The 12,566-nt window shown below is 37.7% G+C and overlaps 2 protein-coding genes across 2 annotated transcripts; one reads left to right on the top strand and one right to left on the bottom strand.

Annotated features, from left to right (window-relative positions):
• Positions 1-45: 45 nt before the first annotated feature.
• On the bottom strand, positions 46-2,628 carry LOC106616024 (decapping and exoribonuclease protein). The gene is made up of 4 exons (XM_014232470.3): positions 1,895-2,628; positions 872-1,019; positions 420-636; positions 46-359 (listed from the first exon to the last, which is right to left on the bottom strand). The coding sequence occupies exons 1-4, from the start codon at positions 2,448-2,450 to the stop codon at positions 144-146; spliced, it is 1,137 nt and encodes a 378-aa protein (XP_014087945.2). The 5' UTR covers positions 2,451-2,628; the 3' UTR covers positions 46-143.
• A 1,700-nt stretch (positions 2,629-4,328) lies between these two features.
• LOC106616011 (uncharacterized) lies at positions 4,329-8,661 on the top strand. Its single transcript, XM_014232456.3, has 4 exons — positions 4,329-4,972; positions 7,944-8,091; positions 8,176-8,389; positions 8,442-8,661. The coding sequence occupies exons 1-4, from the start codon at positions 4,372-4,374 to the stop codon at positions 8,472-8,474; spliced, it is 996 nt and encodes a 331-aa protein (XP_014087931.2). The 5' UTR covers positions 4,329-4,371; the 3' UTR covers positions 8,475-8,661.
• The last annotated feature ends 3,905 nt before the right edge of the window (positions 8,662-12,566 follow it).

Genomic DNA, 12,566 nt, shown 5'->3' with positions numbered 1-12,566 from the left:
TTGCATTAACAATTTCTCTGTTTAGTTATTAATAATATAAAAACGTTATCATTCATATAAATGTACATATGTTTGTATGTAAGTATATACTTATCCATACGTGTATTATGTGATATAGCATGGATATTATATGTATAATGTTTTTAGTGCGAAGTACGCTGTTTACATTTCTTTATATAATCATCTGAAAGGAAAGAGAGATCTGTTTTGCCTGCATGGACTTTGAATTTAATACATCTTGTGGAGGAGTCAAACTCGTAGACTGTATATGGACAATCTACTTGCGCCATTGTTTTCTCTACCAATTTAAGTACGGAGTGTAGAAAACGTATACAAACGTGCGGTTTCCATTTACGATTCTAAAATGTTAACAATATATAGATAATTTGAAAACAGAATATTACAATTAATATTTTTACTTTTGCTATCTGCTCAGCTCGCGTGACTTGTACTGGAGTGCACACAATGCCGTTCTGATCTCTCAGGCCAATGCAAATATCGCTTGTCTTAGCTAAATACGCCTGTAGCCACCAGAGCAAACACTTTGGATGATCTAAAATATCTCCCTTCCAATCATTTTTATTCAATTGCTTAGTCATTATGAATCGCAATCTATTAATTTCTTCCGTGTTAGGACTAAAAAGGTTTAAGTACATCATTAGCGACAAATGTATTATTATATAAATATACATATCAATAATTAATAAAATTTTTATCAAAAGTGTTTTTCTATAAGCCACTTTAATGTGTTTTGGTTAGTGTTGCGAATTTGTTTATTCATATTTTTGGTTTTGGACAATTTAATTTTTATACAAGTACAAATTTCCATCAGTTTAGATTCTAAATTTAACAATATTGAAATAGAACTTACGTGTTTTCAACCTTGCTATCAGACATAATACCAGCGATCTCTGCTGAATAGATTAGATCAAATTCTTTCATTGAGGTTTTAATGATGCAAAAAATTGGGTTATTGTCATCAACAGGTTTATCGATTTCAGGTTCCGAATTTGGACTATCTAAATATCATAAAATTAAAAGCTTAAATTATTTAGAGTCTTCCATGTAAATATTATATATAGCATATATGTATGTGTGTTGTACATGTGAGTATTCTGTTAGTTATAACTACAGTTGTTGTTGGAGCGGTTATCTAATCTCAGCTGGGGGGTAGGGTTCAAATTGGTTGTCATGGAAGTCATCTAACGGCAGGTCCAAGAAACGTGTTGACAAAGTCGGACCATAGAGAGGTTAAATCAGTGGGATTCATTTCGTATGCAAAGAGGTTGTTTGAGTCATGCAGAAATGCATTGCACACCGGACATATATATATATATTTGGTATGTCGGGAACAATTGTAGATAAGTAGGAGTTTAACCTGCTACAATATCCAGAACGAAGTTGCGCAAGGACGAATCTAGATTCTCCCGGCAACTGAAGCTCTTCGTCTGCTACGGGTGGTGGTTTAACACCAAGTACACCATTCCCTGCGAGGGAGTCGGTGAAGGTGTTAACGGCTCCACTGTGAATGGCGGTCAGTGCGTGTCTAAAGTTATTGCGTCCGTAGTCCGGTCGGCGTATTGTTCAATATCCTCGACGTAAGCAAAGAATGACCACTTGATGCTCCTAGAAATGGGTTCCGCTCCAAGGAGACGACTACAGAAACTGCTTGGAGAGGAGTGCATTGCGTTCCCTAACTAGAAGCATGCAAGCCTCCCTATGTAGGTGTTTTACAGGGCTCATCAGGAGACGTCCTGTAATCGTACGGAATGCAGTGCTGTGATTAGATATAAAGGAATCCTAGGTGTAAGGTTATTTGCAAATTCTACTGCCAAATGACTTCAATGATTTTTGTTCGTATGAAATCATACGAGCAAGTAATCAGGATACTCACCAGAAAAGCATATCTGCATAAATTTTTGATGATATGTATGATATGCAGCCCTTTGTTCAAAATTAGTTATCGTACATTTTTCTTGCATGTGAAATGCGCCACAATATTTTGTAACAAGAAACGTCGTATTACGCGGTCCATTTAGAGGATATGGTATAAGCATAATGTCTGTCAAGACTCCACGTTGACATAAAATCACTCTGCGTTTAGAATCATATTGTGTCTGCCGAGATCCGGATGGTGTATGTGCATCCGGCTGCAGAATGTTTTCATCGTTTTCTATAACGTATTTTTCTACTTTATTAAGCCCAAATTTATTCATCTGCCTGAAAATGAATTGATCGAATCCTTCATTTAAATCCAGTGGATATGATGTTGGCTTTTTAAAATACGAAAGATGCACGTCGTTGTTATTGCTATTAAGGCCCCGGCAAGAGTAAATATTAAGGATTTGTGGGCGGGCCAGGTAAAATGTTGGCTGCTTATCATCGGTAATTTCACTTGGCCGTAATTTCATCAGCTCTTTAAAGTCATCGCTTGAATTATTGATAGGCATTGTTTTTCTTTCTTTTATATAAAGTTTATTCCCAATAAAATGAACTTGAATTCATTCACCACGAACTTTTGTCGAAAGGGACAAGTGATAATAACATTGTAAATCTAGATTATACAATAGAATATATATAATAAGCACCAAAAAGCACAGTTCAACGTCGTCTACATCAAAGAACTTCTTTCACTATGTTTTCTGGTTCAACAGGCTGATATTCAATAACAATGACTGATGACTAAGTGAATGAGTAAGATGTACATATATGTGTAATTAAATTTCAAAGATAAAGTATAACAAGAAGGGGCATCCCCATTTATATTTCATATGTATGTTAAAGTTACAATAAATTTTATCCATGTTATAAATTCTCTCTTTATTAGCAATTCTCTTTAAAAATTAATTCATTTATGTTAGCATGATAGCATTTAATAAAAGCCCCTAAAGCTAAAATCGAAATAATTAAAATCAATTAAATAATAAAAAATTAATTCATAAATAAAAATTAATTAATTCATTAATTAATTAGTTAAAATAATAATTAATATAAAAAAATCTTTCAACCTATCATCTTTTTCCCATTCTTTGGGATATTTTTGAACATATTTTTTTTTCTTAAAGCTTTTCATTTTATTAGTTGTGTTCATTATTTGTGTTAAAACAAAATCCATAGTTATTGTGCAGTGTTTAAAATATAAAACTTGATCCCTACTAGACTCAGAACATGTCAACATTTCAACAGTAAATTCCACTGAGGGACGTAGACTGCAATATAGATGCGTGAATCATCTGAATCAGCGTGAGTACAACCAGAGAACGTATATCCAGAGAACGTATATCATATTGTATGTATTTTACGTTCTCTGGTACTTGTTTGTGTATACATTATTTGTTCGGCAATGTCATTTATACATACATATGTATATGTGTGTACATATAAATCAATGCGCGCACATATATTGTGTTGATATATGATAAAATTATGATTTGAATTTCTGAATCCGCACATTCAAATGTGCTTGTGCAGATATATGTACATATGATTATATATAAGATTAATATGATAAAAGATGTACATATGTACATATACATATATTGTAATAAATTTAATCTCTATTAGGAAAGTATATTATGTAAAAACTAAATAAAATCATTAAATTGCCAAATTGACTATATATAATATTTTTAAAATTACATAATTTTATTAGAATGTTATCAGTTTTGCATGTTTTCATAAAAATTCGCAAAATGATATTCATATCAATAAATATGATTGCATATACGCGTATAAAAATATAAGCCAAAAGAGTAAAGAGCTCATCGCATTTTGTTAGGTTTTTACAATTCACACGCTGGTCCGTAATTAGACCTTCTCTATATTTTACGTTCTCTGATAAAAGGTTGTGTCGATAGGAAATGTGCTTCCTCTTACGAAATAAGTGTTTGTACCCATATTGTCAAAAAAAAATGTTTTATGTTTTTCTTATGAATTTTCTGTTAACAATTTAATGCTTTTGTGTGATTTACAATCCATGCGTATTCAGTTATTACTCAAAAAACTCGCTTTCTTTGTTTGAAATCATTGAAAATTTTATTTTTGAATCATAAAATAAAAACAATTCAAAGCAAAATGGGTGATTACTTTTGAAAAATTGTTGTTTTTGGACTGTCGATACAACCTTTTATAATTGAATCATGATTCACCACCAAAACCATTACCATGAATCAAATATGATATTTAAAGCTCTGATTACATTCAGCGGATGTATGTATAATGTTAATATAAGTATATAAATATGTATAATATAATCAAGACAAAGGCGAATTCATTCGGAATTGTTCACTTTAATTGTTGCAACGATTTCGTGATTTCTAAGTTATAGAACATAAAAGTATTCATATTATAGCTTCATCATTTATTGTTAAAATGGCTACTTCCGCAAATTACAACGAGTACGAAGTGCTTGTCGAATTGCAAGCAAGTGTACTCACTAATGAGAATAGTTTACCACCATTTTATCTGAGTCGACCGAAAATACAGAAAGTCTACGCTTCCCAAAGTTGTGGAGGAAATTACAGTGATGCGCATTTACTATATTTTAAATTGCCGAAACCTTGCTCCTATCCAATAGATTTGAAAAAGGGATCTGAGCAACATATCTTCCGGCGACGTTGGGAGTTTTCAAATATGTTGGATATTACCCAAAAATATGTCTTGGACACAAAACAAAATGTTCTCCAACCGCAAGGCTCTGAAAACCAAACACCACATCAGTCATTAAATACCGAGGACGACGTGTCATATCAGCAACGAGAAAATTCAAAACGAAAATTAGTTCTGAGTAACCGTGGGTGCTTAAGCAACATCATGGCTATACCGTATCGTTTGGAGGCAAATACATATAACGACAGAACATTTTTTGCTACACGGTATTGTGGCGTTTTTCATATCTCTGACTGCAGATGGAGAACTGATAATTCAAGCACCGTTAAATTTCATAGTAAATTTCAGCAAACTTGTTTCTCTGGTAAGTAAAACTCAATTAAAAGTACTAAAATCTGTTGACAATATTTGGCAACTTTGTTTTATACCCCGAACAGGGTATATTAAGTTTGCCACGAAGTTTGTAATACCCAGAAGGAAACGTCGGAGACCGTATAAAATATATGCATAAATGATCAGCATGATGAGCTGAGTTGATTTAGCTCTGTCCGTCTGTCTGTATATACGCGAACTAGTCCCTCAGTTTTTAAGCTATCGATCTGAAATTTTGCAGCTGTCCTTTTCTCACTAAGAAGCTGCTCATTTGTTAGATTAGATTAGATTAGTTTCGAGGTATGCACCGCGACCTATGGTCTATTGTGCCCTCCCCTAAGTCATATCGTATCATCTAGGCCCAGCATGTTGATAAATTCCAAAATTCTGCTGGGTGCTAGTGAGGCGATACGATCCCTGTGTGGAAACATGGATCCCAGGGCCTTGATTCTGCGTCTGCAGACTGCTGTGCAGCTCATCAGCAGATGCTCAGGGGTTTCCGGCTCTATGTCGCAGAACCGGCAGTTTGCAGAAGAGGCTATGCCCATGTTAAAGAGGTGCTTCTTGAGCCTGCAGTGGCCGGTGTAGAACGCTGCCAGTAGCCGGAATTTGTTTCTGGGGAGATTAATTATGGCTTTGAACCGCTTGAGGTCGTAACCCCCCAATAGCAGTCTGGCATGGTGCATGCCCTGGAGTTGTTGCCAATGTATCTCCCTGCCTGCTCTTTCCTCCCTTCGGAGGAGCTCTTTGAGGGTATGTGGACCAACCGCTATGTATGGTTCCGGCCCTACCATTTTTGTAGAGGCTGCAGAGCGGGCTAACTGGTCAGCTAGTTCGTTCCCAGCTATACCCCTATGGCCAGGCACCCAAATAAGGTGCACTCGGTTGTGCTCAGATAGGCTGTTCAGCCGTTCTATACACTCCATCACTAGAAGCGATCTGACCTCATAGGCAGAGATCGCTTTTAGTGCCGCCTGACTATCGCTGAGTATAGCAATACTTTTATTGCGATAGTTGCGTTGGAGGTTTATCCCTACACACCGACTTATAGCATAGACCTCGGCTTGGAAAATGCTCGGGAAACTTCCCATGGGAATGGAGAGTTTGGTGCTTGGCCCAGCGACCCCTGCACCAATCCCCTTCTCCGTTTTCGATCCGTCGGTGTACCACTTGATGGTGCCACCCCTTAACAGCCGGTCCAGTGAAGAGTCATTCCACTCAGATTTGCTGCCAAGGGTTACTTGAAACTTCCTGCTGAAGTTTACTACTTTGGTAATGCTATCCCTTGGGAGAAGGGCTAGTGGTATTTCTTCACTTAGCTCTTTCATCTGTTGGGACGAGATTACCTTCCCTTTGCCAGCTCCCTCTGCCGTCATTTGGAGCAGAGTTCGTTTGGCAGTCTGTTTGATTACCAGGTGACTTCCAGTGCTGCGGTCGGACACGTTCGCATTGCTCCCGACACGCAGATGCAGGCAAGTCTTTGCAGCTTCGACAGTTTAAGTCCTACCGAAGTCTGCGATGCTTCCGAACCCCACGATACCGCTCCATACGTGATAATCGGTCTCACGATCATGGTGTACATCCACCTGATAGTCCTTGGGGAGCATCCCCAGGATTTTCCAGCAAAGTCGGTTGCACACCATGAGTGCTTTAGTAGCTTTGGTTAAGGTCTGGTTCACATGCCGATTCCATCGTAGTGTGGAATCCAGCGTGAGGCCCAGGTACTTGACCGTGCTGGCCATCTCAACCACTCTGCCGTCCAGGGATATACTCCTGAGGCCCGGCAGTGACCTCCGTCTGGTGAAGGGAATGATTGTAGTTTTAGCGGGGTTGATGCTTAAGCCAACCCCAATATACCATCCCTTTGCCAGTCCCAATCCCCTCTGAACGATATCGCAGAGTGTGTCTTCAAATTTTCCCCTAGCTAAGATAACAATGTCATCCGCATATCCCTGACAGCGGATTCCATTGCTAGTCAGCCGCTCAAGGAGATCGTCCACAACTAGGCTCCAAAGTAGGGGGGATAGCAGCCGAAGTTAACGTTTTTCCTTGTTTTTTTTTTTTTTTTGTTAAATGGCATTTTGTGTTATCTTCTGTACATACATACGTAAATATGTTTAAGTATATGTCGAAGGAAAATCGCGATTATAAAAATTCATTCTCTTTCAACATTCAACATTCCTTCAAAAAGGAACTCATTTATAGTCGGTACTAACTCGTTTTTGGTCGTGATCACCGAAATGCCCCAAAGTGCATTATGCTTCATGATGTGAACAGTTACCGACGTTCCGCCCTTCCGTACTTACCGCCCGTATTAAACAAAATGTATCAAATGTTATGCCCGTAGTGACAACGTAAAAATCAGTTGTTTTTAAAAAAAAATTTTTAATTGTTAGTCCCAAATACCGGATTAGAATACAAAAAAATGTAATCCCAAATACCGTTAAAATAAAATAAAATAGTTAATACTATATCCTTCAATACTCTAGAGCACTGGTTTGTAACCTTACATGTTTAAAATAAAATTTTTAATTTGTAATCTCAAACATTTTGGATTAAAAATTATATTTTTATTAGTTGAGTAATCTGAAAATCGGAATTAAAAAATGAAATTTTAATTTTTGATCCCATGAATGTTGGGTTACATATTGGATTTTCAATTTTTGAATTAAAAAGTTCGCAACCCTACAGTCGATCCACTTTTATAGATGAAAACGGAATATTTCCAGTTTTTTTTGTTAGTCTGCTAATATACTGTTGAGTCTGGAGAATTGCATTATCATTTTTCGGGGTCAAGACCAATAGTCATGTTTATTAAGGGGGCATGTTTGTTCAAATTTAGTTTACTCTATCTAGCCCCTAGTGGCAGTCGAAAGAAGTTTATATGCAATAAACAATAGAATTGTAATTTTTGCAATATATAATATATTTTTCTTCATTCATCATTAAATTTTTATTACAAGATAATCCTGACATGCATCCCAATACCGATGTACCCGTAAATGATGATGCATTCATTAGTGGAATTTTTCATTCCACCATCAAAGAATTTGATCTAATTTACTCTGGAGAAATCATGGGAATAGTTTCAAATCATAAGATTGATGATATGTAAGATTGTATTCAAAGAGAGCGTATTAGACGTAAAACTATTTTATATATTAAAGCATATATGCGTATTCAAATCCTTTATAGGCAAAATATAGAAAACATTAACAAATTGAGGTTTATCAATACAAAACTATTTTGGAAAACAAGATTGCCGGATATTTGGAAAGATCCCAAATGCTTGCTCTGGTGGCTTCAATCATATTTGGCAAACACTGCAGATATATCTGCCGGATTGAAAGAGAGCGATGGGTGCATACATAGCCCAATACAGCTGAAGCCAGTAAAAAATCTACCAAAAGTAAGTTATATTCTTTAATTCAAAAATTACGAATTTAATTAAATATTTTTAGGATCAAAAGTGGAAACCGCATATTTGCATCTGACTCCTGCTCACCATGCTACAAATAATAGAAAAATCCATGTCTTCAGTTGATTGTCCATATACTGTTTTTGAATTTGTATATGACTCATACGCAAAGTGTATTAAATTGAAAAAGCACATTGGTAAAACGGAATATTCTTTCTTAACCGAAGAGTACATAGAACGTTGCAGAATACAAACATCTAAGACATGTTAATCTACCAATATACCTAAAAGAAACTGTACCTCTTTTGTTATATTGATTGTAACATCAAATGTTTACTAAATTTAAGAAAAATGTGTATTTTTTATTTGTAATGCATAAATTTGAATAATAGGTGCAAAATAAAGGTAAATAATGTTCTTATAAACGCGTTTGTATTGAAAAAATGTACGATTTGGGTGTGGGAGCACTGAAAATCGGCCGACTTCCAGTTTTTACGTTCCACTGTCGTGGGAACGGTGGAAACGTTCATTATATAAGGTTGTCAAATATCTCCCTTCCGCTTTTTTGCTCTTCATTCAATGCTTTATAAAAAGTGTTACAGTGATCGGATTTAGTTAAAATATGCGCCGTTTTGTTCGATGATCTGTTTCCATCTAGACGGCAACTTCATAATACCTTCCTCGTAGAAGCCCCCCTCCTTATTTGCGAAGAATTCGGACAGCCACTTTTCACAAGCCTCTTTTGAGTTCAACTTCACACCACCAAGGGCATTCGCCATGGACAGGAACAGGTGGTAATCACTTGGCGCTACGTCCGGGCTATATGGTGGATGCGATAAAACCTCCCATCCGAGCTCCCGTAGCTTCTGACGAGTCTCAACGAAGTGTGTGGTCTGGCGTTTTTGCGTCAAATTATGCGGCACCCAAACATCAAACTTTTTTTTTTGTATCCAGCCTTCTGCAGATGGTTCAAAATGGTTTGGTGACTAACTCCCATCTCCTGGGCGATGTCACGAGATGCCATATGCCGGTCTAACTCGATGTATTCCATGATTTGATCGGTATTTGTCGTCACAGGTCTTCCGCCGGCTGGCTTATCCATGGTGTCGTTTTCACCAGCTCTGAATCGTCGAAACCATTCCTCCGCGGTTCGAAGTGATAGAGTACCATCCCCCAAAACACCATTAATCTCACGGAACGTTTCTCTAGCGGATTTGCCTTTAACGAAGGAAAACTTTAAAATAGCGCGAATTTCGGCGTCAGTGAACTCCATGTTTACACGTCTATAACTGTTGAACGCAATATCCAAACTAATCATGCATAGCGTTGTTTTGTAGGTTATGTCAAGACCTTTCAAATTATGTATAGTGTTGCCAGATACGAGCTCTGTAGCGCTTTGTACATAGCCGCGAAATTCAAAAGACAAAAAAGCGGAAGGGAGATATTGACATGCCTTATATTCATTCATAAACAATTTATTGTATGTAGCTTCAAGCCTTCAAAAATACTTATATACGTCATGTTCAATAAAAAGTTTCAATAGTTGATAACGAAGGAAAGTACTCGTATATACTGTCATGTGACCTGGATTGCGAATTTTTGAAGAGAATACTTCCAGCCATAAAAACATTGTAGCAATGCATATGTGGTTGTTTTCGCTCACTAGCCGACATATGTACTTATATACATTTCGGTGTGTAGTGTGAGAAAAAAATTAAATGTGTATATTTTTTCACAAACAAAAGATATATACGTTCACTTTATTCAGGCGTGTTGTAAAATACGTTAGTTGTCGAAATCAGAATTGAAACCGATCAAAAAATGTAGTAGGTGTCATGAATTCAGATATTATTGATTTGACGTTCGAAGCAGAAATTGTATCGGTTTTGGGTGTCGCGGAAACCAATTTATCGGTTTTGTTATCAGAAACAAAACAAGAGGATAGCCGTTAAAAGACTTGGAGTGTAAGTTAAGAAAATAATTTATATTATTGTTACGATTTAGTTTATGATGATTTCTATAAGAGAAAACATAAGAATAAAACACAAAATGTCATATTGCGTCTTTATTCAGTCGATAATGTGATATAAATCTGTAAGGTTAGCATGTATACAAGCGTACAAGTAAATGCAGGCCAAATTTTACATACGATTCCCGTGGTGCATCAGGTGGATTAATGTGATCTCTTAATATCTTTCTTGTAATTTCATATACATACATCTTTTATCAAATTAATCTTATATAGTCATATGTATGTATATCCGCACATGCGCATTTTAATGTACGGATTCAGAAATGCAAATCATAATTTTATCACTTATCAATAAATTATACAACAAATAATGCATACACAAACAAACATACATACATATGAATATCCGTACACATGTAAATATGTCACCCGCAAAAACTAAAAACATTGTTCTACATAAACAACAATGGTCACAAGTCAATATGTCAGCCAAATAGGCGAAGCCCAAATTTATAGTAAATCACACAACAACAACATTTTCATTCATGAACGCAGGCGTACTTTCAACAAGCAACCTCGCTTCATTCATAAAAACAGACACCCTCTCATCTCCCCGAGCATGCGTTTGCCAACAAGCTTCTTTTCGCGACGATGGCAAAAGCTAAAAATCATAAATTGAACAAATTTCTGATATTCCCTCTGGAAGGGAAAAGTTGCAACCACGCAAGCCCACAAAACACAGAAAAAATTGACAAAACTGGCAACAAAGCTTTTGTCGATTTAAAATATTTTACAATTTAAATTTACAATTTTAAAATATTTTTCCGTGCAGAGAAACACGCTCGTCTTTTTCAGTTCCCCTGCGAAGCATGTAATATTTTGCTAATGGCCGCACTGTGAACCTTCTCTATGATATACGTTCTCTGGTACCACCACAGCACTTAGCGTCATAAACGCCCAGATAGTTTATGGCCTGAACCAGAGCCACCCTGCGAGAGGACAATCCTCGTAGTGTTGGACTTGTCAAAAGCTTTTGACACAGTCAATCACGCAACGCTACTTGAGGACCTGGAACAATCACCGCTCCCTCCAGGGCTGAAGCGGTGGACCATGAACTACCTGAGCGGTCGGCACTCATCCGTACTATTTCGAGGTCAAAACTCCAAACTCAGGAAAATTAAACAGGGGGTTCCGCAGGGCGGTGTCCTCTCCCCGCTACTGTTTAATTTCTATATTTCAAAACTCCCCCAGCCACCAGCGGGAATTTCAATGACCTCGTACGCAGATGACTGTACGATATTGACGTTGGGCAATGGAATCGATGGCATGTGTTCAAAAGTAAACGGCTACCTCTCCGATCTTTCTCGCTTCTTTTCTGCAAGGAACCTAACACTCTCCCCCACTAAATCCACAGCGACCATCTTCACCAATTGGACGAAGGAGTACAGACTGGACCTGAACATTTCAGTCGATGACACAAAAATTCCGACAGTAAATAACCCTAAAATTTTAGGCGTCACTTTGGACAGTCTGTGCTCTTTCACTCCTCATACGACCGCGATAACTGCCAAAGTACAGAGCCGCAACAAAATCCTCAAGTCGCTTGTGTCGCAGCTCATGGGGAAAAGACAAAGAAACGTTGTTGGCAACATACAAGGCAATCGGCCGGCCGGTCCTCAATTATGCAGCCGCAATATGGTCGCCTGGATGCAGTGACACGCAGAAGAAGAAGCTTCAGACTTGTCAGAACACTGCACTCCGGACTATCACGGGATGCCTCTTGATGTCTCCAATCGAACATCTACATAGCGAGGCCCGTATGCTTCCGGTTAAGGAACATAACGAGCACCTCTCCAAGCAGTTTCTGCTGGGATGTTTTCGCAGAAACCACCCCTGCAGTCGCCTGCTTGTAGCGGAGCCGCCTCCTAGGAACATCAAGAGGTCCTTCCTTGACTACGTCGACGACATTAGACAGTACGCCGACCAGACTTCGGACGTAACTAACTTCAGACAGGCACTGACCGCCATTCACAGTGGAGCAATTAACACCTTCACCGACTCCCTCTCAGTGAATGGCGTAATACGAGTCAAACCACCACCCATTGCAGACACAGAGCTCGAGTTGCCTCGCGAATCTAGAGTGACCCTCGCGCAACTTCGTTCTGGATACTGTAGCAGGTTAAACTCCTACCTATC

Source organism: Bactrocera oleae, chromosome 2 (genome assembly GCF_042242935.1).
Source record: "Bactrocera oleae isolate idBacOlea1 chromosome 2, idBacOlea1, whole genome shotgun sequence".
Taxonomy (NCBI): Eukaryota; Metazoa; Arthropoda; class Insecta; order Diptera; family Tephritidae; genus Bactrocera; species Bactrocera oleae.
Note: the sequence above shows the minus strand (reverse complement) of the source record. Positions and strands in the feature narration are given on the sequence as shown.

Coding starts and splice junctions, on each gene's coding strand:
- LOC106616024 (XM_014232470.3), bottom strand. CDS start 2,450: ATGCCTATCAATAATTCAAGCGATGACTTTAAAGAGCTGATGAAATTA. Junction 1,020..1,894: donor TATGCAGATATGCTTTTCTG/GTGAGTATCCTG, acceptor TATGATATTTAG/ATAGTCCAAATTCGGAACCT. Junction 360..419: donor GAGCTGAGCAGATAGCAAAA/GTAAAAATATTA, acceptor TTAACATTTTAG/AATCGTAAATGGAAACCGCA.
- LOC106616011 (XM_014232456.3), top strand. CDS start 4,372: ATGGCTACTTCCGCAAATTACAACGAGTACGAAGTGCTTGTCGAATTG. Junction 8,092..8,175: donor AATCATAAGATTGATGATAT/GTAAGATTGTAT, acceptor AATCCTTTATAG/GCAAAATATAGAAAACATTA. Junction 8,390..8,441: donor CAGTAAAAAATCTACCAAAA/GTAAGTTATATT, acceptor AAATATTTTTAG/GATCAAAAGTGGAAACCGCA.